The sequence below is a fragment of the Emydura macquarii genome, unplaced genomic scaffold, assembly GCF_026122565.2.
Source record: "Emydura macquarii macquarii isolate MOO-44397 ecotype Brisbane River unplaced genomic scaffold, CSIRO-AGI_Emac_v2 contig_1390, whole genome shotgun sequence".
In the NCBI taxonomy this organism is placed as follows: Eukaryota; Metazoa; Chordata; order Testudines; family Chelidae; genus Emydura; species Emydura macquarii.
In genome coordinates, this window is record NW_027131527.1 from 7631453 (window position 1) to 7658085 (window position 26633).

At 41.6% G+C, this 26633-nt stretch overlaps 1 protein-coding gene across 1 annotated transcript in view; it reads left to right on the plus strand.

Annotated features, from left to right (window-relative positions):
- Positions 1-296: 296 nt before the first annotated feature.
- The window catches only part of CABCOCO1 (ciliary associated calcium binding coiled-coil 1), a 218900-nt gene continuing 192563 nt past the window's right edge, over positions 297-26633 (plus strand). Inside the window, exon 1 of the mRNA XM_067552571.1 lies at positions 297-315. Coding sequence (XP_067408672.1) covers positions 304-315 — 12 coding nt within the window. The 5' untranslated portion in view covers positions 297-303. The remainder of the gene's footprint in view (positions 316-26633) is intronic.

The following is a 26633-nucleotide window of genomic DNA, read 5'->3' on the forward strand; positions in this document are numbered from 1 at the left end:
GGCTTGCACTGGGTCTAGATAGATCCTCTCTTTATCTCAAAATGGTGTTGATAAAATTACATTTGTAGCTATTACACCTGCAATTCTATTAACCCGACCATCTACGCTGGTATTGAAGATAATGATCTCCACCTAGTTTCAGCTTTGGAAGTCATCTATTGAGGTCAGACTGCACTGCTGCAGCAGTTCAGCAGCGGCAGACTGAACTCACAGGAGGATATGGGGGGCGAGAGGGGAAAGCATAAGCTACCCCTGTGGTTATGGACTGAGCAGGTCACTCGTGAATAGTACCCTGACTGGTAGATGGATGCACAGGTAGGAAGTTGATTTTCTTTTTTCAGGCTTTTAAGAGGTTATTTCAAATAGGAGTGAGTTAAAGGAAACTGCATAGTAGTTGACACAGCTTCAGTACATTTGCACAATCAAACAATTATGTGATTTAAGATCTAATGAATTCTCCAATTTTCCTTAAAATGGACTCTGAGTATTTTCTGTCTCCTTGCTTTACTGATTTTCTTTCTGCAGTCAGTCTCTCTCTCTCTCTCACTCATCATTTCTGCTTTCCCCAGCATACCTAATCATTTGGTGGAAGTTGTTAGCAGCTGAAAAGTGGACCAAATGCAGTGCCAGCCACTGAGTTTGTTGATGATGATGAAGGTTGTAGCTCAAGGGTAACTAGCTGTTTCCTACTTAGCTAATTGGGAAAGGTGGGCTCTGTACATTGCTAGCACAGAACAGTCTCAGCAGGTGGCATTGTACTTTCTGTATACTTCCTTGTCTAAATTTGTTCAGGTTTTCCATCATCTTTACTTTGAAGCTGAAGTGCCAAATCATGATTTTGTTAGACAGGAAGTAATCTGAGCAGAGAGCAGCTGTAATATATTTTGGAGCAGACTAGAGTGACAATAGGAAAAGACAATGGAATCTTATTATTGCAAGCCTAAATTCACACAATTATTAAGAATTTATTCTTTTAACAGGTGCATCTAGTGCTTTAAAAGAGGGTATTCCTGTAAGAGCTCCATTACCTTCTGTTTGAGGGAGCATAAAAGGCTCTATAGTCCTTGAAATGTATCCATCACTCATGTACTTTTGTGGGCATTGAGAGGAAATGATTTGTTAGCTGAGAAACATGTATCTAATAAGAAACATTTTTCTATTTTGTTCTTCTTAGATTTTAAACTATTAAGGTGGAGGCCAGGTGCCCTTATGTTTATAAGTGCCTCATGCACTCTGGGCTCTAAGGGAATCAAATAAATAATAGAAAGTAATCAGAGATGGGCTGCGATAAAATTTTCACTCCCTCTCCTGGCTACCTGTAGGCATAGACTGTTGTCTTAAGTAGTCAGATAAACTGTTCTGCCTGGTACCTTAAAAATAAACAATTGGGATATGGTACAGAGTCTGCATCAAAAATTGGCCCCCCCACCTCTCCATAAGAACTCCCTGAAATGAATGTTCTCATGGAATTGATGGGCCATAGAAGTGCTTCCTTAGACTTCGACCCAAATTAATTTAGGGCTATGTTCTGGAGTTCACGTTCAAATGTGAAATAAGGCTAATGTTCACAGGCAATGGTGCCATCCTCCTGTGAACTGTGTCTGAGAATTTGGCTGCAGACAGACAAAGGAAGCGTCATTATCCTCATTTTACAGATGGGAAATGGAAGCACAGAAACTGAGTGACTTGACAAAGGTCACACAGGAAATCTGTGGCAGAACCAGGAATGTGATCCAGATATCCTGAGTTCCACTACAGAGCCTTACCACAAGACCACCCTTCTTCCCTGAGTCATTAGTGACCACATAGCAGTTTACACTAATTGGTTCAAAGGAGTTTCCTTCCACAATATACGGATGTCTTGATCCTATCTTCAATATGTAGTGAGTATGAGACTGTACCTGAAGAAGCCAGATAAATCATGTTTACATGCCACTTTATTTACATAACTCCACCTGCTGCATGTGGAGAGACAGTCTATTGGGGGATGTTCTAACTGCTGTTGGAGTGTGCTGTGAGTGATGTGCTGACAAGTTCCCCAAGACCTGTTTTTCTACATTTTTAAGTGCTCTTGTTCAAGTTTTTAGAAAAAACAAACAAGGTGGCTCCAGGAGATCATTTGAAGCATGAAATGGCATCCTGTGTGGGCTGCAGTTTTATTGTGTGAAACATCTGGACATTTGAAAATAGAGCTTTATTTGATGAAGTGCTGGAGACATAAACTCAGACCCACTGAATCTGCAGAGCACACTGAATCAGATCCTCGGCCCTACTGAGCTCCTTTTATGCCGATGGAGTAGCAGGAAGGGACTTTAAGCCAAAAATGGGCCGCTGAGGATTCTCCCAGCATGCATGTGTATGTGGGGAGATGTAGATGACTCTGCACCAGCCTCTCCTGGCTCCCTACCCCATATATGGAGCATGTCAGTGCAGAGGACATTCCCAGAGCGGGGCTGGAGTGCACTGTGACATGGCCATCCTCACTGGCATAGTGGCCTCTCAAGTCCATTACAAGAACTCTACAGCAGCCCTTTGTAGGGATAAACCTCAATAATCTGAAAAATAATTATTAACATATTGTAATTTATTATGATGATTTTAGGTTATTACAAACTTACCTTTACTGGATTTTACAGATGTTTGGAGAACATAAAAGCTCACGTGCTTATGTTTTTGGTCACTTATATGAAACATCCAGGCTAATTAAAGAAGTTGCAAGGAAATCTCTGCTTTCTCTCAGACAGGCATGAAGGAGCATAATGGCTCCTTGGCCACAAAGTTGTACTTATCACCTCCAGGTCTGATTTCATGGAATGCTGGAATTTATAACTATTATTTTGCGCTAATATTCTATAATGTGCTCTTTTATATTATGTTAGAAAGATTAGCTACTGTTAGTTGTGATTTTTGCCATGCCTAGTGTTCAGTAAGAGTCTTTAACTGAGAATTGTGGATGAACCTACCATAAATTGCAATCTTGGGAATCACTTAGTTCTGACAAGCAATCAACAGAAGTATCTTCTCATAGAGCAGGACTCTTCCCCTCTGGAAAGGATGTGAAAAGAGATTATTTTTCTAGGAAATTTCAAGAGAAGTGATGTCTAGCACCTGGTATATCAAGGCCATGGAAGCTGGAGCTTGGGGCTTCTTAACACCCCTTTTCTGTCCTCCTGTCCTCTGTTTTAAATCCACACAAAGATTTTTAGAAATATTCTTATTGAAAATGATTTCTTTTATAAACACTCTAAAGTCTTCTTTCTTTTAACTTTAAGGCAAATATGTGTAGCTGGGGAAAATGCTGGTTACTTCTAGGATCATATCTACACTTCAAGTTGTTTATTCCTTAAATGCTTAAGATGGTGTAAGCTTCTTTTGGTGCTGTTTGCTGCAACCTGGCTTAGTAACCCACTGTAAGGTCACCAGTGTGCTGTGTGGGAACCCAGGCACTGGATCCTATGTGCTTCAAAGCCAGCTGGGTCTGGATAGAATCTAGTCACTATTTCTAGCTCAGGTTTTATAGGGCACACTCCCAGGCTGATGTGTATGTCTACAGTGGTGTAGCTGAACCGCTGCAGCACTTTATTATAGACACTACCTGATACTAATGGTAGGACTTCTCTTATCGGCGTAGATAATCCACCTCCCTAAGAGATGGTAGCTAGGTTGACATCAACCTAGCGCTGTCCACATCTGGGGTTAGGTCAGTATAGCTACATCTCTTAGGAGTGTGGATTTTTTATATGCCTGAGAGATGTAGCTATACCGATGTAAATTCCTAGCGTAGACCAGGCCTCAGACCATTTGTCTGATGCCCTTCATAGGGATGTGGGGCACCTCCCAGCTTTCCTAGACCCCAAAATCAGTGTCTGATACCTCTTGAGCCCACTCCTAGTTGCTTGCATATGCTCCCCCCAGAGTTCTACCTAAACTGAGGGCACTCTAGCTACTAGTTTAACCCTTTTGGGTGGGAAGGCAAAGAATACAGGCTTAGTAAAGGTATTTCTTATCATGGAAACTTTACTCTGTCTCTTACGCACTCAAATGTTGCAGCTCTTTGAAAACAATGAAAGTTCCCATGTCTGATATCATCCCTATGTGAGTTGGACATTGGTCACATTTCAGGCTAGGCAGAGTCCTTCCAGCCCTGATTTCTCCTGCTGACCTTTCTTGCATGTGACAATGGTCAGGGCCTACATAGGACAGAACCATGCTCATAAGTAGGGTCTTTGTCTCAGTTGGGAAGCTCCAGCCTCTTCTTCCAGTCATGCTTGCTTCACCTGTGTAGAAATCCCATAGTTCCATGACTCCCAATCTCAGATTTTTTACCCAGCCAATCCCAATCTCCTCCCAGCTCACAGTCTCCTTGTCCAGATAGTCCCTGTTTCCCCGCCCCACAACACTAACTCCCAATCCTGGTTTCTAGCCTCTGTCATCCCAGTCCTAATCTACTCCCACTACCCCCCTGGCAAGTCTGGCTCTTGTTCCCTCTGTATTCAGATCACGCAGATTCTTCCTCCTGAGATCAGCAGGGGAGTGTCTAAGAGCACAGGAGGACCATCTCCCTGCTCTCAGGTCAGGCACCCAGTCCTGGCTCATCTTGCAACAGCCCGTAGCTGCAATTGCATAGAAAGTCCTACTCAGCCTTGGGCTTGGAGCATGCCCACTGAGGATGGAATCTTCAGGGAATTTTGCTGTGAAGACCTAAGAAGTGTCTTCTATGAATGCAAGAATTGTCACGTTTCAAAGGCTTATAAATTGGACACCTTTGGGTGGCTTTTCAAAGCAATGGGGAAAGGTACATCCTTGGCATAAAGGCTTTTTCAAAGTAAAGATCACCAGATTTTTTTTTTTAACATGGGCAAAACAATGTATTTTTCGCTAGTCTCTTTCACAGAAATGATTCAGGCTGATATTTTCCAAAATAATTCAGCCTGCATCAAACATCTATCTGGCATAGAAAATTTCAGCCCCCAAAGTTATAGTCTGGCAAAGTTGTAAGCAACTGAAAACAAATTATTATAATGGGAAGTGTTAGGCAACCTTAATAATAGGTGGCACTAACAGCTCCGCCTATAGCACTGTTCAATGAGTTAAAATAAATACCTGCCTGTTGTGTCTGGAGCCTTGTAACATTATATTCAGCCACAGTGTAATTATTTGGATGGACTTTCTTAAGATGTTGCATATCAATACAGTTACAGATAGGTGCATTTTAATAAACTTTAATAAATACAATTAATTCAATAACCAGTGAGGTTCAATAATTAGTACATTTTCTTGAAAGGTGTCTACAAGATATAGCATGATTTTATAATAGATTACATTCTAAGAATTGAAATTTTAGCTCCCCCAGATATTACTTTTCTTTCTATGTCTTCTAAACACATAATAAAAGGCATTGCAGCAGTACCTCTCTACTAATAAATAAATGTGATATTGGTCTAATTAGAAACTATTTCCTGTTACTGGCTGTCTGGGTTTGTAGTGACAGACAATTTATCCTGCAGGAAGAATGCAGATGAAGCAGTGATGTCACTAGTTTTCACAGCTCCACACTGCTAAAAATAGCCACCTAACCTGTAAGAATACAGAGCCCTTCCTGCTGAGAGATAAAATGACAGTCTCATTCCACTTAAAAGAGGGCCATCTGTACTTTGCTCTCATTAAAGAACAGGAATAAAATCTCTGCCCGCTCCCAATCATGCATTTATCTGCTTTGGCGTATGTGCACTTTAGAGTTTGTTAGATTTTTACTGTAAGAATAAAATAACACAAGGGCAATTAATACATTCACAATGTATTTTAGTATGCAACATACACACATTAGATATAATTTTGCCATATACTTATAATATAACTAATTGAAAAAAAAGCCTCAGTCAAATAAGGAATAAACATATGGCAATAATTATTAGAAGAAAAGCAATTAATTTTCTCCTGGAAATTCTTTGATATCTGTTCATTCAAATTTGTGTTTATTTACTTAGCAGAGTATGCTTTGGGGATCTTCATGGTGGCGGGGAGGGGCTGGGGTGGGAAAAGGATGCAGGTATTGGTCACTCTCAGTGCTGCTGAATGCATCTGAGGACTGGATAGCTAGGGGTAATGTGAGTAATAATACTCTTCAGTTTAGACCATTTCCCTTATACATCTGGGCATGTTATTGCACTTCTTCTGCTCAGGTCCTGCTTAACTCCGACCTATTGCACAATAGTTCAGGAACCTGCTTTAATAACAGTGAAAAAGCTTTCTGAGCATTTCAGAAATCTATAGCATTCTTGTGTGAAACTACTGGAGCGTTAATACAGTACTGCTGTTTGAAAAAATATCATAGGAACACCTGGCAGTGGACCGCTTTTTGTGGAGCTTTCTAAAATACATTTTTATATCTAATTTGGTGCAGTTTGTAATCTAATTTCAGCATCCTGTTTTGCTTCAGCCCTTATCTACTTCCAGTGCGATTGACCATTATGGATTTCTGTAACTCTCTGTGCTATGAGATAGACCTGATTTTCAGACGTGCTGAACATCCACACCTCCAGATGAAAGCAACTGGAACTGCAGATGATCAAGACCTTTGAAAATCAGGCCTCTCGTTCCTTATCTTCTGTCTTCCTACCTAATCAAAAACAATTGAATTTTTTTAAATGCTGCTTAATTTATCATTATCTTTCATTGGCAGATACAGTAGAATAGGTTTCAGCCTGAGGCAGACTTCCCTTGTAATGAAACCAGAGGACTCCCCAGCACATAAATTGCAGACTCTTTTGGCATCGTAATATTTGGCTTCTTCCCTGTAGTGAAATATGGTTTGAATGTCTATGCAAAAGCAGCAGGTGGGAAAATTGGGCCATTTCTTCAGAGCTTAGAAGAAATGATTCAGGCTTAGACAACACTGGTGTGGAGTCAAAGCTTCTTACTTGGCACTTCTGATGGGAAGAGTTATGATTATCATTAGTAACCTAGTTTCACTTGCTTAAATCCACAAATGAACTAATTTAAATATTATTTGCAGTCAGAGGTTTCTGGGGATACCATCAAACACTTCATTTGATCAAACTGTGTATAGATATTTAGTAGGCTAAAGCAAGCTAGTGTAATCTCTGTGTCTAAAATATGGCCCCAATCTATTAGTTCCAAAGAACACAAGTGTTTCTTTCCCCAGCTTTTGATACAGGTCAGTGATTCCATTAATGTCACCTGATAAGTATGTCAGGGCCTTTATAAATTAATGATCACATGCCCTTGGAAACCTGGTTCTTGTTTTAATTTAAAACAGAAGTTCTTTATTTCTGTGTGTTTCTCCTATTTGGAAGCAGTCAACTGTGTGTTATCTTTATGCTATGGCAGTTCCTGAATAAATTCTGGAAAAGATCAAAGTCCTATGTTAATTGCTATGTATATTATATTTAATAATTTTGTTGTGATTTATGGAGTGGAAAGATATGGCAGCCTCTTCCAAAATAGATAAAGGCTAACAAATAGATTCAATAGCAAAACACCTTAAGACTTACAACTTCTAAATCAGTGTTGCTCATGCTAAATAGTGAAACTTCCCCTTCCCCCTTATTGTTTTAGCATATCTCAATGGGGTAGTTGTTTGGATTGGAAAGAGAACTGCTGTCAATGATTCCTATGAGAATATAAACAGGGGAAGTCTGCTATTTTACATTTTTTAAGTAAAAAACTGATTTTATTGCACAAAAATAATCTAAATGCTTGATTCAGTCAGGATAATTACCAGTTTCTCCAACAGCTAAAAATATAGTATATTTCCAGTATTCTAGACACATACATATATAGCTTTGACTTTCCCTTGTACTTGAAAAAGAATATCTGCCTTAGTCGGCGTAGCCCAGGTCTCTTTCCCTTCTTAATGTGAGGACGTTTTAAAGCAATTTTGAAAGAAAAATCAAAATGAGTCTGATTTCACAAATCTGTCATAAAAAAATCCTCATTGTTTTGCAGGGGTGTCCAGGCTTTTTGCATGAGGGGCCACATCGCAATTTTTTTCTCACTGGATTTTGTTGAGCTGGAGGGGGCTGGAAGGGAGGGGCTGCTCCTCCACTTGGCTGGCTGAGGGGGGCGGGGTGAAGGTGCTGCTGCTGCGCCTGGCCAGCATGGGGCTGAAGGGGAAGGGCTACTCCTCCGCCCTGGCGGGCCTGATAGCAGCCTTTGGCAGGCCGGATTGTGGACCATAGGTTGGACAGCCTAGGTTTAGGGATTTATTTTTCGTACTTGTGACTTGTGCCTAAGAATACATTTTAGCCATGTAATTGTATTGATTTGGTTTTGATGGGAGAGTGCAGTACATGTTGCTGCCAATAGAATTTGGGCATGGAGAATTTTTCATTTGACGTGGGATGTAAATTAGGGAGGATTCATAAGCTCACTTTGCATATGTAGATACCCACAAGAGACTCAGAGAAACAACTGAAGTCCAAAGAATTGCTCTGGTTAAATGGAATTTGTAAACACAGGTCAAATTCTGTCCTTTGACATGAGTGTTCCAGGCCCGTTGAATTCAATGGGAAGCAGATGCATATATAAGAGAACAGTTAGAGCTCAATCTTGACAGGTGCTTATTACCCTCCACTTGCAATGAGATCAATGGGAGTGAAGGTGCTTATCATCTCCTCAATATTGGGCCCTTAATATTTGATGAGCACACTCTAGATCAGTGTAAAAGTAGCAGAGTGATAGTCACAAGGGCCTTAGCTGGAGGATTATCCTTTTTGGCAGATCTAAGAGCTGAGGACAAGCCCACTCTGAACAGTGAAGTCTGTGCTAGCATCCTGATGAGAACTCTAATCCCACAACCACCTCAAGCTGCTGGGAAAAGGGTGGGAGGGTGCTGCTGCTGGATCCTGCCTGGAAGTACATTTTTCCTATCTGTGTCTGGCTATGCAGCTGAAGCTACCTGTCCTTCTTGCTGCTGAAGGGAAAAGGAGCTTTCTGTCCTGTCTCCTACTTACTACTCTACTTTTCCTGGCCTGTGATTGAATTCTGCTAATGTGGCGCCTCCCCGAGCCAGCTGACTAGTAAAATACTATTCTGCACCTAACTTCAGCTTTCTTTTTTTTGACTCTTGTAACAGGGTGGCATGTTTTCTGTCCCTACAGGGGGTGTAGCACTCTTCTATTGGCTCACCATCTTAGCAGGAGTTGTACCCTGCCTACAGCTGCTGAATAAATTCTGCTGATACACTATGGCAGGTGCATGCAGAGTGTCAGCTTCACAAGGCTACTAGGGGCAGGGCTGGGCCTTGAGTAGAGCATTACACTCTGCTTAGAAATAACTAAGGATAGTTAGAGGAAGGTCCCACAGGAAGCTCTGGGAGCAGTCATGTCTGGGGAGAGAACATAGGGTAAGGCCTATGTTCTGTTATTTGAATTACCAGTCAAACCAGACTCCAGGAAGGGGTGAATTTGCCCTTCTACAATGTTCTTGTACTTTAACATGATGGAAATGGCAACAGCTCATAGTCTTTTACCGGCTGTTAATAAATTCTGGTGTCTGCCTTTGCTACTCCTCATACCTTCCCCAAACAGCAGTAGCTGCACAAACTTATTTGACTCCCAGAAAGTGGGCCCCAGCCCACTCAAAGCTAAAGGCTTGCTGTCTCAACTGAGGAGAGAGGGCCACAGAGCCCAGAAAACAACTGATTCCTTTAGATGATTAATGAAAAAATAGGACTGGAGTGAGTTTGGATTGGGACACTAAACAGGGATCCTTGGACATCATGTGCTGCTCTGCGGAAAAGTTTGTGGACCCCCCCAGAGACATGAGACAAGTAGCAAAAGGAAGTAGGCTCCACCGCACAGAGTATAACCCTGTCTTCTCCCACTGAGCTTCTTTCTCCTGGATTAGCAGCCCCTGGAAGTTGGTCATTTTCACTGCTGCGGGTCAAAAACCCTGGGCACCAGTGAAATTGTCTAGAGTCTCATTAATTTCACTCTACATTTGCAAGGCTATGAGCAGCAGTAGAGGTACTGGAATTACAGACTTAAGAAGATAACATTGCATTAGTTTACTATCTGGTCCTGTGTGGATGCTTCTCTTGAAAAACTGGACAAAAACCCCTTCAAATTCTGCAGGATTCGATGGTATTGGTTCCCTCCCTCATCAAGGGAAGCTTTCTGTTCCTCAAGTGGATTTCTTAAGGCCTGATGATAGCTCTATTTATTCATATTATATTCTGTTATAAAAATTCCTGAAAGGTGTATAAATTCATCCTTTTACTCTATAAGCTGTTCTACAAACTACCAGACTAAATACGGTTTTAAAAGATAAATTGGTGAAAATCGATTAAAAAAGACACTAAAAATCAAGTGTGGCCAACTTCAGTCTCTGGGATACAAAATATACCGTGGGTGTGTTTATAGTTCCATAACTGAAGTTGGAATGGTGACCAATACACGTCAGAAACAAACACTGAAATCTCATGCAGTGCCAAATGCTTCAGCCTTTCATATGACCCGGAAGGTTCAGTTCTATTACCATCACATTCTGCATCATAGACCCAATTCTGTGAGCTGCACAGTACTCCCCAAATCTGTTAAACTCAATGGGTTCTCAGCACCTTGCATGTTGGGTCCTGTGTGAGTACTTATTACTGTACCTCAGAAGTGTACTCAGAATACAGTACTTATGGGAGTCTCATGTAAGTTGACACATATGGATGATGGACTCTTTATAGGCTATTCCATTGACTAGAGAAATGAGCAATTGTTCATATTTATACTTAATAAATCCCTTGACAAGCAGTAAAAAAGGCCTACTAGGTTTAGCTGAAGTCTTGGCATACATGTACTTCCAAAGGTTTGATAACCTCTTCGCTTTTCAGAGGAGTTCTGTCATTAAACTAATGAAAATGGGCTCAATTTAGAAGAATAAATAGGCTTTTAAATGCTGATTAAAAATGAAATCAGCTGATCATTATCCACAGGTGGTCTTGTTCTATGAGTTGTAATTCAGAGACTCAAACAAGTAGCCTTTTTAGTAGATGAATCTTGTACTGGGAGGAGTTTACTGAAGCAGTTTGTTAGCCCCTGAACTTTCAATTTCAAATGCAAAGGTGGTTGAAAATGTAAATGTTCCGTTGTTTGCAAGGAAACTCGGGTTTTCTTACATTTGCAAAGATTCCCTGTAGCATTTTGTGATTTAAATATAAACAGCTGTGATATTTCACTGATAGGCCAGAAATTAACCTACTGGCTACCATCAAATTAGTTGTGATAAACAGAGAAAGTAGCATTGGGACAAGTTGTTTTAGAAATGTGATTTGATCAGGCTGCTTTAGCGGTTGGAGGGTTTGGATAAATTTCAGGAACCAGCTCTGGATTAAAAAAATCACAGTGACTCATGGGGCTAAATTTCCTATGGATGCCAAAATAATCTGGAAAAACTGTAAACAATTTAAAGTAACAAAAGTTGCTACAATATTTTACAGGAACAAAACCAACACACAAATCCAAAAACAAAACAAACAAAAAAAAAACCTGGGAATGTAAAGAGAGGGTTTTTGTTTGTTTGTTTTGTTTCTCTGAAAGACCAAAAAAAAGCAGAACACCATTTTGGGGCCAGGGCTATTTATGAAATAATTTTGCACACACATGAGTTACAATGTAATAAAAAATTGTATATTTTCTGATTTGGATGTGAGAAATAAGTGCAATTAGACTAAAAAAGTGAATTCACTTGCACAGCTAAAAATATTCATGATCAGGTTCAGAAAAGATAAAAAGGCTCCATCATTCAGATGATTTAGTCCTAACAGGCAAAGCAATGAAGCTCTCTCCTGCCTGGACTAATTGAAACCATCTCAGTCTTGTGGAGGGCAGAAGCTGTTATTTGTTTACTCCCCTGTGGAAGCCAACAATCTTTTCCTCATCCTCACATGGCCCAGGTTAGTGGTGGTCCTGGGGATTCTTCTTCCTGTAGAGAACAAGGAAAAGGAGAGTTGCCATATTCCAGGAATCTTTGCTCAGTCTTGCCCTTCTAGCTCAAGGCAAGAATTGATGCTGATCTCAGACACCAGCACAAAGGTTGATTTACTGGTAGAGAATTAGGGGAACTGATCAGCACTCCTAGCTTGTTTCTGTTGTATAGGTGAAGCAAATATCCATTAATTGACTAGCTTTTGGATTAATATTCAGAAATTCCTGGATAGCAGCTAGGACCAGTATTCCTGCTATTCAGTAGATGCATTGTTAGATTTGCCCATTATTAGGAAGTGTTCCTAATAAGCACCAGAGCTGAATTTAGCTCTGTATTCCCAGATGTTTGATGGAAAGCCTGGTAGTGTGATACACATACATCCCCACATGGGTGCTGGAAAGCTTCCTGAATGCTTTACAGTCAACCAACAGTCACCATAAATTTGCGTAAGTCCAAATTTCTTAATTGTTTTGTCTGGAAAAAAAATATCTAGAAGTCAAAGTTTATAATGAGCAGGAAGGAACAAAACATGAAGTTCCAAAGTCATGTTTTCACAGTGATGACTGTGTCATACTTTCTTGGTAGTTTGTGCAGTCACACTCAAGTGCACGCATCTTGTGACTTTATAATGGTGTTTTTGAAATTGGGCACATGACATTCGGGAATGCATGTCAATATAGGTGTGTCAGAGGTAATGAGCATTCATCCTTAAACAGTATGCATGGTTTAAGGGTTTGGCTTGTGAAGTATTCAGGCTGTAGCCAATGAAAGCATTTTTTTCAAATTAAAAAATGCTTACTCCTGTTGTTTACATGGGAGCAAGAATAATTATTAAATCTGAGTGTGAGATTCGGCTCTTTGAGCCAAGTTTTAAGTGCACTTCCTGTCCCAGAATTAATACGGATCAGATTGCAACATTGTTAAATTTGTAGTTAGCACTAACATAAATACCAGCAGTTTGGAGAACGCCATAGACCAGGGGTTCTCAAACCCTTTTTGCTGGGGGCCCTTTTGAAAATATTTCAAGCTGTGATGGCCCTCCCCCAAAAAAGTGATGACTCCTCCCTCCATACCATGCCACCCTTACTTCTGCACTGCTGCTGTCGGTGCTGCTGCCTTCAGAGCTGGGCATCTGGCTAGCAGCTGCTGCACTCGCAACCCTCCTACAATAGTCTTGTGACCCCTTTTGGGTCAGAACCCCTGTTTGAGACCTGCTGCCCTAGACTAATAGCTGTACTTGATTATTTTAGACAAGTGGAACAAAGTGTTTTCCAGCATTATCCTTCCAAAAATCTCCTAGTGTGTCTATCTAGGGAAAGGCTTTCTGGGGGAGAAGTGTATATAAAACAGGCAGGAGATACTCTCTGTCATCCATCAATACTTTGTGTGAAAAGCTAAAAATGTACAGATGTGGAAAAGTGAATTATAGATTAAACAAGTGGGTTAGCTCTACATGTCTGTTTGCATGTGTAATGCAACATAATACATTCACCATAGCTTTAGTCACATTTTTTTAACAATCACGTTCTGTACCATCTTTTTAGCTGAATCATTCTATTTATAGGTCTGCATAATGAAATGTGCAATTCAAGATTGCATCACAAACTTAAAGAAATCACAGATGTGTGGGCATTTAGGACTGGATCCATGAAGGGGACTTAGGCATTGCAACACTAAGCATCATGGCACCTAATTTTTAGGTGCCTAGAAAATCACGAGAACAATGTTGTGATCTACACAACTGAGTTAGGCAGCTGGTCTCTCTATAGAATGAATGGGGAGAGACTGGTGCCTCAGAACACAGTCCATGAAAGCCAACACACTTGGCAGGGACCGGCCTAAGCTGTCAGTGGGAGATACTATCAGGGGGGCATGGAGGAGATGATAAATCTCCCCTATCTTTTGGAGATAGGCGCTACAGACCAGCAACTTCCTCTATTTAGTAATCCGGGAACTGGAATCCACCACCACGACGAAGGCAGGTTAGGTACCTAGAGGCATTTCATGAGGCACCTGCCTCGCTTCACACAAAATGGCTGGCTGAGGAGGAGGTGATCCTCATATCTTGAACGGTACCTGATCCAGTAGATGGCCTCTGAACATGTGACTTAGGTGGTGGAAATGTCTTTCCTTGGTTTGTGAATCACTCTGGGGCTTAGGCAGGAGACAGACACCTAGAAGGAGGCAGCAATGTGTGTGCCCAGAGGCAGGAACATCGATGGCAAGGGAACTTTTACCCTGAAAATGTAGGCGCCAAATGAGTTAAGCATCTATACAGTTTGGCAGGAGTTTTGTGGATCACAGTGGAGCCAAAACTGGGACTTCGGTACCTAAAGCCTAGATTGAGGCACTTTTAAGTACCTTTGTGCATCCCCCCCTTAAACACTAGGGTGGTTGGGAAAGATTCAGAGCAAAACGTGAAAACTTTACACTGAAATTTTCACGTTCTAAATGTTTGAAATTGGTCCTGATTTCACACACACACACAGATGTACATTGTTAGTTTTTTCAGTCAAAAAGAGGATAATTTTGGAGTAATAATTGCAAGCTGTCATTTTCCAGAGCTCAGAGAAATAGCCTGTATTCCCCTTCAAATTATCCATCTGCTCTTGAAACAGAGTCATCGTTTTCAAGAGGAGAAACTTCCATAAAAGTCCCCTCAGAAGTGAGCTGGCAGAGTATTGGTACTTGGATAGATTCACAGAGTAGTGGGAATCAGAAAATATTATCACAGGGACTCTGTTTTGCACAGTAACGTTCAGCATATGTTCAATCATATTTTAAAGGCATAAATGGAATGTGCTTTTCTTGTGTTCAGCTGCTTGAGTGCATTTCCACAGTTGGAGGGCACTGTTGTCCTTGTTACTATCTTAGAAAAGTTCCAGCCCCAGAAGATAGGGATTATAAACTGCAACAAAAACATTCCCTGAGGTGATTCTGCAGCAAGCACGAGTGTTGTAGTCAATGGTGTAGTCAAGTCTGGCTTACAGTTGCATTTCTTCTGTCTGTGCCTACTGGTAAGTGAAAGACATTTGTATGTACTAGTTGTAATGTTGAGTCCCTCTTGCAACAGAAATATTTGCTTGATTCATCTCGTTCTCTGGCACCATTTCTCAGGATACACTTTGTACTTTAAAATGCCCTCTCTAAATAAGTGTACTGGAAGCACTGTTTTCTTCTCTGGCTGATGAAATGTTCATTAAATAGCAACATGTCCTCCTATGTGAAAATTATTAGACCTGCCTTTCAGGTATAATTATCATGAGACTCAGAGTAATTAGATAACCCAGTTGCTTAAAAGAGAGAGCACTGAGGCCTGATCTTACCCAGGCCTTCCAGTTTGCATAGCACTACTCTACATAAGAAGCATTTCCTGACCCAAGAGCATTTTCTGATGTCCTAACAAGCCCAAGCAGTTTACATGTATTATCTGAAATGGATGCAGCCATACTTTCAAACACATTTAAAAGAGTTGCATGGAATGTGGCTATCCATTAAATTGCACAGAGAGCAATGAGTTACAGCGGGCATGCTTATAAAAACTGTGAGAGGGAAAAATGCTGCAAATGCATTCACAATCAGGTCTCAGGAGAGTAAAATCCTTCAGGCTGAATTTAAGCTTATTTTATTTAGCAACAAGGAAAATGTATATCAGAAAGAGGATTCTAATTTTGCTTTCTTCCATTCATTGATTTATGGGTCTGAAATCCTCCAGGGAGTGGCAGAAATCCACACAGTGTCCCTGAGTGCTCGAATTTGTATTTGCAGCTCTGATTTAGCTGAAAGATGTGTGAAATCGCATGTCGCCACTCATCTTTGTTACCCACACTTCTGCAGAGGCCCAAGAGTGTAAATTCACTTTAACGTTGGAAAAAAATAATTTAATTTCACTCATATCTCCAGAACAGGCTTTTTCAGATTGTAGGATAGGAATAATAGATTCATTTTGCCTAAACAACCTATCTTCTCCCAAACCACCACCATGTCTTCCTGGTTTCGGGAGATCTGTCATCACAAACATGGAAGAGCGATAAAAGAGTTTAGGATGGAAGCTGCTGTCAGCCCTTTAAAAACACAACTTGCTGCAATATTCAGAAAGCCACAGCAAGGATCTCATGAAAGAGAAGATACATGTGCCTGAGCCCAAAAGAGCTAAAAAATGCTATTTGAAATAGTTATTTGAAGTTACTTACTTAGTTGCATACAGAGACACATCATAACGATTTTTGGTGAGAAACTGTAGAGCCCATAGCTTTTTAAAATGGAATAACTTGTTAGTCCCATGAAGTAAACATGACAAGCACAAGTCACTGAAAACCAAGGAAGGTGGAGAAGCATTCAAAGAGGCACAGACCTGCAGGTTTCAATGTGTGTATCGGGTATCAGAATAAGAAACTGTTGAGCAAGCTGAATACTGACTATTTGAGATTGTCCCCCAGTTCTGCAGGAGCCCTTCCAAAATTGCTTTTGAGACTCTGTTGCCACACTTTGCACACTGCCTTTGGGGCTTGGGATGATGCTACTGCGCAGAGTTGCCTTCTTCACTAGCTCAGCCTCTTTGCTGCTAAGAGCTGGTTAGGCAAACACCTGTCAGGGATGGTCTTGATAATACTTAGTCCTGCCATGAGTGCAGGGGACTGGATTAGATGACCTCTCCAGGTCCCTTCCTGTCCTACCATTCTATGCACCCATGGAGTACTTCTGCAGGGTCATAAGGAATGATACAGTGGAGCTTGCGCTTCCTTGTCATATGTATGATACTGTTCTGCACTGCACATGGGGAAATAGAGGTGAAAAAGAACCTACTGGATCTTTTTGTTCATCCTCCCTCTTTTTGCCAATTTAGGAATATTCCCTCCAATACTTCGAGTATTGTGTCCAGTCCAGATATAAATGACACAACCGGTGGGGCTTCCAATGTTATTCTTGGGACGAAGATTCCAAACAAAAGCTATTTAAACAGTGCCTCTCCAAGATGCAATTAGCATTCAGCTCACTAGCCAATCAGCAATTTGTTTACAGCCACTCATAGCACAGAACCTGTACTTGTTTCTGGAAACCCTTGGGAATAATTCACTCAGTAACTGACCTATTTGCTGTCTTCATGTTCACTACTCAGTCAGTGTCAGTGTAAATTTTCAATATTGCCAGGGAAGAATCTATAAACCTTCCTGTTAATGCAGAAGAATGAATCACTAAACAATATTCTTTCATCCATCAATCTCCTGCTATGCTCAGAAGATGTACTGCTGGTATCTTAGGCATTGTCAGAATGTTGTTTTCATGAGAAAATCATTCCTGTCACATGTCAAATACAAAAATACAGCATGTCAATATAAATGTGATATGGAGCATCGTTATGAGAGATTCAGAAAAATCATAGTCCTCAGTAATTCATCATTTCAAGACTCTAATCGTTTTGTTGCTCAGTCTAAACAAACCAGGTAAAGACACGGCTAATCAGATAGACTTGAATATGGCTCAGAGGTGGCTTAAAGTCTACAGAAGGAAGGTGATGTGTAGGATACATGAGCTTGGAAAAATGTTCTTTATTTTTCTCCTTTTATCAGCTAATTGTCTTTCAGTTAATTGTTCCACTCAATTCTCTCAGGCACCCAGCCATATGACACAATATTTTTAGTGTGTTTCTTTCCTACATTCATATTTCCAGATCAGTTGCTACAGCAATTGGAGTTTTGTCCAACATTTGGACAACAATTGATATTTATTGATTTAATAAAGACAAAATCCATTGGCTGGATTCTCAGCTGATATAATTTGGTGTACCTCTTTAATGGAGCTATGCTGTTTTACCCCAGCTGAAAATCTGGCCCAATATTCAATTAACTCAATTTTCTTCTTCTAAAAAAATGATTAGAAAATATAGCTCTGTCATTCCTGTATATGCCCGTCATTCTGCCAGGTGCACAGTGTGCTAAGAGAATGAATTCTTGCAAATTACTATTGCTTGATATAGGTCACTGGCCACTTGTCTCCCTCCTCTGATAAGCAGGGGTATGACTTTATCAAATCAAACTTTGCAAAAAGTCGTAAGAACGGCCATACTGGGTCAGACCAATAGTCCATCTAACCGAGTATCCTGTCTTCCCACAGTGGCCAATGCCAGATGCTTCAGAAGGAAAGAACAGAACAGGGGGCAATTTATTGTGACCCATCCCCCATCATCCAGTCCCAGCATCAGGCAGTTGGAGGTTTAAGGACACCCAAAGCATTGAATTACATCCCTAACTACCTTGGCTATCAGCCATTGATGGAATGTCCTTCATGAATCTATCTAATTATTTATTGAACCCAGTTATACTTTTGGCCTTCACAATATCCCCTTGCAATGAGTTCCACAGGTTGACTGTACATTGTGTGAAGAAGTACTTCCTTGTGTTTGTTTTTCAACTGTGGTCTATTAATTTTATTGGGTGACCCCTGGTTCATGTGTAATGGGGAAGGGGTAAATAACACTTCCCTATTCACTTTCTCCATGCTATTGATGATTGGTCATATCCCCCCTTAGTTATCTCTCTTTTTTTCAATCTTTATAGTCAGTCTTTTTAATCTCTCCTCATACGGAAGCTGTTCCATACCCCTAAATCATAATATGATCATATTGAAGGGAGCAAAAAATCTAGATTTTAAGGAATAAAACCCAAGTCACATGGTTCAACACCTCAAATAACATATTTGCTATATGAATACAAACAGTATGTACCAGGTGTTAGCAGGTTAAAATATAGAAATTGTCATGCCAGAGATCAGGTTTATAAACTCTTTGGGGATTATAATCCTCTTTGAGATTTTTCTGTTTTGTCTCTCTGTCTCCAACAAAGTTATCACCGAGTCCTGTTACCCGTTAGCCTCCCAGACAATCCTCTGTTCAGCTTTATAGATCTCTAAGGTTCTAGCCCATCTGCTCACTCAGATCCTCGAATGTCATCTGTATGTACATTAATCACGAGAATCATGGAATCAGTGACTCTGGTGTGACATGGTGGCTTACCCTTATACATAAATGTTATGGGTCTTCCTCCAACCCCTTTAATACTTTAGGATTTTAGGTGATTGGGATAGGGCTTTCATGTTGCAATTCTCATTTGAAAATGATTTCTTTTCTTTTTTTGTCATCACCTTTTCCTTTTTTAAAGGGCCATTTTAGCTGATGATCAAAAGGAGTCAATGTTATCCTCCCTAGCTTGTTCTAGTAAGATTCTGAACCTTTTTCATCAACTTGACATCTCTCCCACCCCAGCTGTAGTTAAAGAACTTGAGGTCAGCAGTCAACAGCTAAGAGGAGCAGAAGGAAAGAGGATTCTACTGCCATTTAAAACATTGGAAACAGTAGCTTCTTAGGTACTTCTGCGTTTATTTCTGCTTACAGCTGAAAGGGTACAGGGTGGGCTATGGAGAAACTCCTGTTGAGCCTTAGAAGGAGATTATCATAATTTGGCAGTTTACCTCAGCCACCTACCTGATCTAGTGACACCATGATAACGGTGACAACTAAACCCTGGTGTTGACAAATTTTTAATGTCCCACATTTCCTTAAGAACAGTGTGGAATAAAACTGAGACCCTTTGACTTTTTTTTGTGAAATACCAGAGAGAGAGAACTGCCCACTCCCGCCCCCAAATAACCTGGTGGTTAGGGCACTCATTGGGGATGTGGGAGACCCAAGTTCAAATCCTGTTCTGGTGGAGGGACTTGAACCAGGACCTCCTACATTTTAGGATGGGGTCCCAGGCTTCTGGGGTGAGGACCTCTTTTGTTTGTGATCAGGGGTTCCATCCTGGACTGGAGAAACCTTCCTGATAAAAGTTTTGTCAAAACCGAGCCTTTCCCATTAAAATTTTTGGTTTTGATGAATTGGTATTTTCCAATTATAAAACATTTTGTTGAAAAATTCTTGACCAGCTATAGTGGCCAACCTTTGTGAGAGCCTTTTATTTCAGATCTCTGCCTAACACTGTGGCTCAATAACTTAAATTTCTAGATGTGTCCTAGGGCTGTGTTTGCCTTTTGGAGCATTCTCCTCTTCACTTCACTGCTCCTCATCTTCTGAAGAGTCGCAGCAGCTGATGCTCTTCTGAAGGCTTTGGGAGCAAACAAGGCTGAGCGAGACAATGGAAACATCTGCGTCTCCCTTTTCACATGGAAGGGTGGGTGGGTGGGTCACGTTGCCTCTCTTCCCTGGATAGAAAAGGAGAGGCCACCATGGCAAGAATATAATTCTCTAGTATGCTTTGAGCATTCACATCAGCACTTTTGGTATAGCGTATTCTTCATGTACAATAAGTTACAATACAGAGGAGAGGAATCTGATATTGGCAAAACCTTCTGGAAACATATGAGCCCTGCTAATGTTATGGAATTTAAAAGTAATTTCTAAACTAGTACTACACATATTTTGAATTAAATGTTTTAGCTGAGATTTATTACGCAAGGTTTATGACCTCTTATACGTGATGCAAGAGTCGAGGCCCCTATAATTAGAAAGGCAGAGCGTTAATGGTTCAATATTAAAAACATATGCACCTAAATTGTGAGAAAATAGCATTAATGTTGTAACTTGGCTGCAGTCTTTTGAAAATCTGTAAAAAAGCTGACAGTTCTCTGTTCTCTCGAATAATAAATCTTCAGTTAAACCTGCTTGTTCAGTCAAAGGATTGTCAAGATGTGGTTTCATTGTGGTTTCCAGCCCATTGCTGAAACTCAGTGTTGTTATACTACATCTCAACTAAGAATTCTTTATATGTATATGTTTCCCTTTCCCTGCCCATCTGGGTTCCTATCCAGAGTTAGAGGAACCCGGGTGGATCTCGTCATGTTTTCTTTCTCTCCTCACTCACTGCCACAATGTAAGCGATGGAGAGATAAACATTTTAGCCACATGGTTTTTTGCCTATCTGTAAAACTGAGGCAGATGAATGGGAAGGAGCAGAAGCCATGTCTGTAATTTTCTTGACTTTAATGTGGGCAAGTCTCCAAATCCAGTAATGCTTCCCTGTGCCCTCCACCTAGTGTAACACTAAATCCTGCCATCTGCTCTACTCGGTCAAGCAATTAACACATTGCACATTTATCTTCTCATTTTCCAGATAAATTATTTAAACTACTGCTCTGTGTGAAAGTTTAAACCATTAATGTATTGGTGACATTAATATTTAATGTTCTAAAGGGGAAAATCAATATTTGTTCAGCATTTTCCTCTCTAAAGAAAGCAACAAACTATACATTCTCATTTATGTATCTGCATGTAGCTCTAACAATAATGGGAACTTGGTTCGCATGTTGATAGGAAAATGAATCCTAAAATTATATTACTTGCTCATGTTGATTACCTTAAGGGAGCTCAGTGGCTTCTGATTTCCCTTTACCAAAAGGAAGGGCTATGATTGTTATTTCATTTATAGAAAAATGATAGGGTGAGCGGAACAAAGACCTGATCCAATGACATTCAAAATCAATGGAAGTCATACCTTTGGTCCTAAAATACATTAAAAGTTGTAGTTATTTTGCACTAAATTTCTAAGTGAAAAGTCCCATTTCTACCTCCCTCTTGCACTAGCAATATGTTCTCCAGGGACATTAGGAAATTAATTAAAAGAAAGTGTAGGTTTTATTTTGTTGGTGTTTCCGACTGAGGAAGAGCCTTGATTTTTAAATAGAGATGGCTAAGTGAGAGACCTAAATGGGGACAGGAGGAGAACAAGGAAGTAATTGGAAGGAAACTGAAAAGATATGTGGGATTCATTGGGTTGGAAGTCATGATGCATTGTACTTATTTGCAGAAATAAAAGGAATATAAAACGTAAACAAGCAGGGTTGTCACAAGGATTGTCTTTGCAGATGTGAGTTTTACACACAGTCATTCAGTTCCTCTAATAATTATGTAGGCTATAAACAAAAAATGGATCTTTAATAGCAAAGCGGGCTAGTTCTGACTGGGATATGCACAGTTAGGGCCAAATATTTTTCTCTCATCTGCACGTCGAGTACATTTCCTTCCCCACTTTTCAGTTGGCTAATCTCCTCCAAATTCTCTCTTCTTTGGTTCTGTTCATGTCTCCAGTTCTGAATTTGAGATCCTGTCCCCCAAAACATTAAAGACCCCACAGTTTGGGGCACCAGATTAAGTCAACAGGGCAACCCGCCGTCTCAACCTTAGAGCCAGTATGACTAGCATTGCCCTACACCACGAAAGCAGCCGTTTTAAGAGTGCAAGCTCTGATCCTGCAAGTGACTCTGCCCACACAATGTGGAATCAGATGCAGGATTGGGGTCTTAAATGGTATCTGTTTTATCATATGGGGTCCTTATGCTTAGAGACAGTGATGCCTTCAATTTCCCACATGGAAAGCATTTAGGTAATGTATTTGAATGCTATATAAGTAGCATATGTTTTATATATTGTATTATGAGATATGAGACCAAATGAAAATGTATCCTTTTATGTGTGTGACATGTTATTTTTATACTTGAGATCATGTGATATTTGAAATCTATCAGACTACAGGTAAAAAAAATCTGTATGTTGACTCTTGAGACACCTTCACAAGCTTCACACAAATTGACAACTATGAAATGTATTAGTCACACATACATGACTTGTCCTTGTAGCCGGGAGGGGTGGTCCCCCTCTGAGGAGGACCCAGAGAGGGAGCCAGACCCACCCTGGCTGACAGAAGCCTGCTCCAGGGAAACACCTGACCGGAAGCCAGGGGGCGGGACTAGGCCTTTAAAGGCCTCAGGGGCCCCACCTGACTGGAAACAGGAGGGCAGAGCTAGGCCTTTAAGAATCAGGCCGGCGAGCTCACTTAGCAGGAGGCGGCCGAAGTGGAAGGACGCGTCTCCTCCGGAGCTCCTAGCCAAGGCCGGGCCGGGGAGCCGGGCCGAGAGGGAGTGGCCGGCCTTAAACCCAGACTGGGGCTCGATCGAGGCCTCCCCCAGGTACCCTACGCCAGAGACCCCCTCGGCCTGGGAGCCGGAGGAAGGCCCGTCGGGGCTCCCAGCGGACTACGAGCCGGAGGAGAACCCCCTGGAGACACCTGGGGCCTGGGAGACCGCACCAGACCTGCCAGAGCAGTGCCGAGCCTGGGACCCTGAGGACCTACCGGCCCTGCCCGAGGCCTGGGGACCACAGGACCTGGAGGAGCTACCCTTCGAGGATGAGCCTATGGAGTTCCCTGAGCTGCCGCCCGTGGACGAGGAGGGCCTAGCAGGTCTACCGAACCTCAGCGACCCAGAGGAGGCAGGTACCGGGGGTTTCGGGGAGCAAGAAGCCCAGGGATCGCCACGGTTAGTGGCTGAGTCGGGCAACCTGGGCGGCGTGTTGCGGCCGGAGCCCCGCCGACCCAGTGGCAAACGCTGTTGCCACTGCCAGGGCCCTGGGCTGGGACGCAGTGGAGACGGGCGGGCCTGCGTCCCCCTCCCCCCTTCCCTATCCTCCGTGAGGAAGCCTTCCCCGCTGTGCCGTTCCAGAGAGCGGCTTGCTGCCTCGCCAGCCCTGCCTGAGGGCGTGGCCTTAAGACTGTTTGCCTCGCCAGCCCTGCCTGAGGGCGTGGGCGTGGCCTTAAGACTGTTTGCCTCGCCAGCCCTGCCTGAGGGCGTGGCCTTAAGACTGTTTGCCTCGCCAGCCCTGCCTGAGGGCGTGGCCTTAAGACTGTTTGCCTCGCCAGCCCTGCCTGAGGGCGTGGCCTTAAGACTGCTTGCCCTGAAAAGGGCACAAGACTGCTCCCGGTGGGAGGTAGCCGGGAGGGGTGGTCCCCCTCTGAGGAGGACCCAGAAAGGGGAAAACCCAGACGCTGCTCCCCGGTTCCAGGGCCACGTCCACAGTCCTACTATCTCATACTAGCCACTTAAGCTAACATGTTTTTCATTTGAGACTGATTTTATGATGGGTTTAATCGTCTAAGAAATACTTATTCTTACCTAAGATATCAATGTTCACCCCTTATAAAATTATATGTTTTTGCCAAGTCTGTTATAGTGTTTTTTCCCTTATAAAATAATTATACTTTTAATTCACCTTCAACCATTCCTCCCACAAAAAACTCTAGAGAAGCTGAAAACAATGTAAGTGATGCTAACATAAATATTGTTTTTAATTATTTTATCATTATTTCAATAACCCATGGAGCCATTCTACCATTAGGTTGCTAAAAATTTGAGTATGATTTAAAGGATTCTGTAACACTGAATACTGATAATGCATTTGCTCAAATATAAGGAATTGCAAACCTCGGTCTTTGGATGTGCATAATGCGACTTAAATAAGAAAAGCAGCAAAGGATGTCAGAAAAACTTGCTTAAATCTTGGTAGCAAGTTAATCAAGTAACAGACTTCGATTCTTAATTGTTGTGGCAGTCATGCTAATAGTGACTACAGGCAACTAGCTACAGTGGAAAAGCTCAATGGACTGTAGTTAGCAGACTTCAATGCCATCTAGCGGCTGCTTTTATTTTTAATAACAGGCTTGATTCACAGTAGGGACTTCCACTCTTCCACTTTATTTGTTTCCCCCCTGTTCCCTATGCACTTCTTTGGTAAGATTTTTGGGCATCTAGATTAAAATCTGGAGGGTTTTTTGTTTTTGGAGGGAGGGATTATCCTAAACTGAAGAAGAAAGGAGAGATGGATTATTTAGTGAGTGTATATTCCAGATTGTTAATGGGTAACCTACCCTTTTAAGAGCTAGAAGTGAGGACCTGGCCAACCTGTCCAATTAGCCTTGCCTGCCACACCTGAGAGGGTGTGTGGGGACTTTAATAGACTGGCTGATTAGGTCCTACCTCCTTATAAAAAGAGCAGCAGAAAGGGAAAAGGAACTGCAGAGATCTTCAGGTTGTGGAGAAACCTTTGGTCTTAGAGCCAAAGGAGGAGGAGCTGCTGCTGCTGCTAGAGGAAACTGAGGGCCAGTGAGGGCTGGGAAGAAGCTCTGGAAGATAACTCTTTTTAATCTCTTATATGGAAGCCATTCCATACCCTTAATCATTTTTGTTGTCCTTCTCTGTACCTTTTCCAATTTTAATATATCTGTTTTTGAGATGAGGCAACCAAAAACTGCATGCAGTATTCAAAGTGTGGTTGTACTGTGGATTTGATTGGGCAAGTAAAATGACCTAATTGTTACTTCATTAAAGGGGAAACTGAGGCAGGCTGCAGCAGAGCCATACCTGTCTGGACTGGGGTAGAAAATGTGTGCCGATTTACACAGATTAATATATGCACTGGGGGAAGGGTTTGTTCCAAATGAGCCTTTAAACATTTGAGTGTGCAGCTGGGATTAGGCATATACTATCTGCCGAGGGACATGGAGGAAACCAGAAAAGGAGGGGGGAAATGGATGTAAGAACCCCTCAAGTGTGTGTGTGAAGGGGGGTGGAAGTGGTTCTGCTTGACCACCCAATGGTCAAGACTCCCAGTGAACTAAGAGAAATAAACAACAGTTGGTGAAATAAACAATGAATTCTGATTTTCACCATTGGCCCCAAGCACCAAGGACTGTCCTGTAAGCTCCTTTACATCTCACAGGCATATGTTTCAATTTTCACCTGCTGCATGTGATACTTTGTAACATAATGATGAGTTGTTTAATAACTTATAGTGAAACAAAACAAAAGTTAACCACAACTGCTGCTGAGCGTACTATACTCTTCATGCTTGGGGTAGCATCTCTCCAGTCTTTATAATTCTGTGCTCTTCACCTTTCTCAAATGTGTTAGATCTAAACAGCATTAGATTCTCTCCCTCCTATTAAAGTATTCACCTCTGTTGATTTCATGAGTCTAAGCTGAATTTTCTTTTTTATTCTTTTTTTATTCTGAGAAAGGGCTATTGGAGATTCTGTAACACAAGAGTCTGTCTCCTGAAAAACAAACTGTTTAAAAAGGTACCTTTTAAGTTACATATTTTTTACACTCAAAAATAAAATTGCCACCTCTCCCTACCCCTCCAAAAAATTAGGAAGGCAAACTTTGAGGCTGGGGGTATGTCTTCATTGTCAGAGCTGTGCCAGTGCTGCAGGATCGATTCCATGGGATTGATTCAGTGGGCAGTGGAGACCTGCTGAATCGATCCTGGAAGTGCTCTCCAGTCAACACCGTAAATCACTCCCACAAAATCATAAGGCTCTGTCAACCGGAGGGCATTTCCTGTTGGCGCAGCACAGTGGAGACACCGCAGTAAGTGAAAATTACTAACTTGAAAGTACATAGCTTGCATATCTCCCATCGACGGCTGCTGGCAGTGTAGACCAAGCCTGTGTGTCAACATTACTACATCTGCTGTTAGTATTATAGGATTATTCCATAGAAACTAGCTATGGCCTTCCAAGCCCCAGAAGGCCAGGAATCTGGCTCCAGAGCAGGCCAGCCTATTCAGAGGAAATTTCACAGCCTGTTAACGAAGGCCAATAACTTCCCCACCAAAAATCCCAGCTCTTTCAATCAAAAGGTGGAGAGTCTAATGGCCCAGAATATAGGGTTGACAGCATTTTCTAAGCATTTCTCTGCCAATCTGTATACAGCCAACACTTCATATGAGAGTTACTCTTCTTCTCTAGAAAAGAATAGATTCAGTGGCCCACACTTATCACATGTGACCTTAATTTGAAAACAAATAAACCCCAAAACATTAGAACATTTGTCCATTGTAAAGTAATGTGTTTTCCCCTTAATCATGC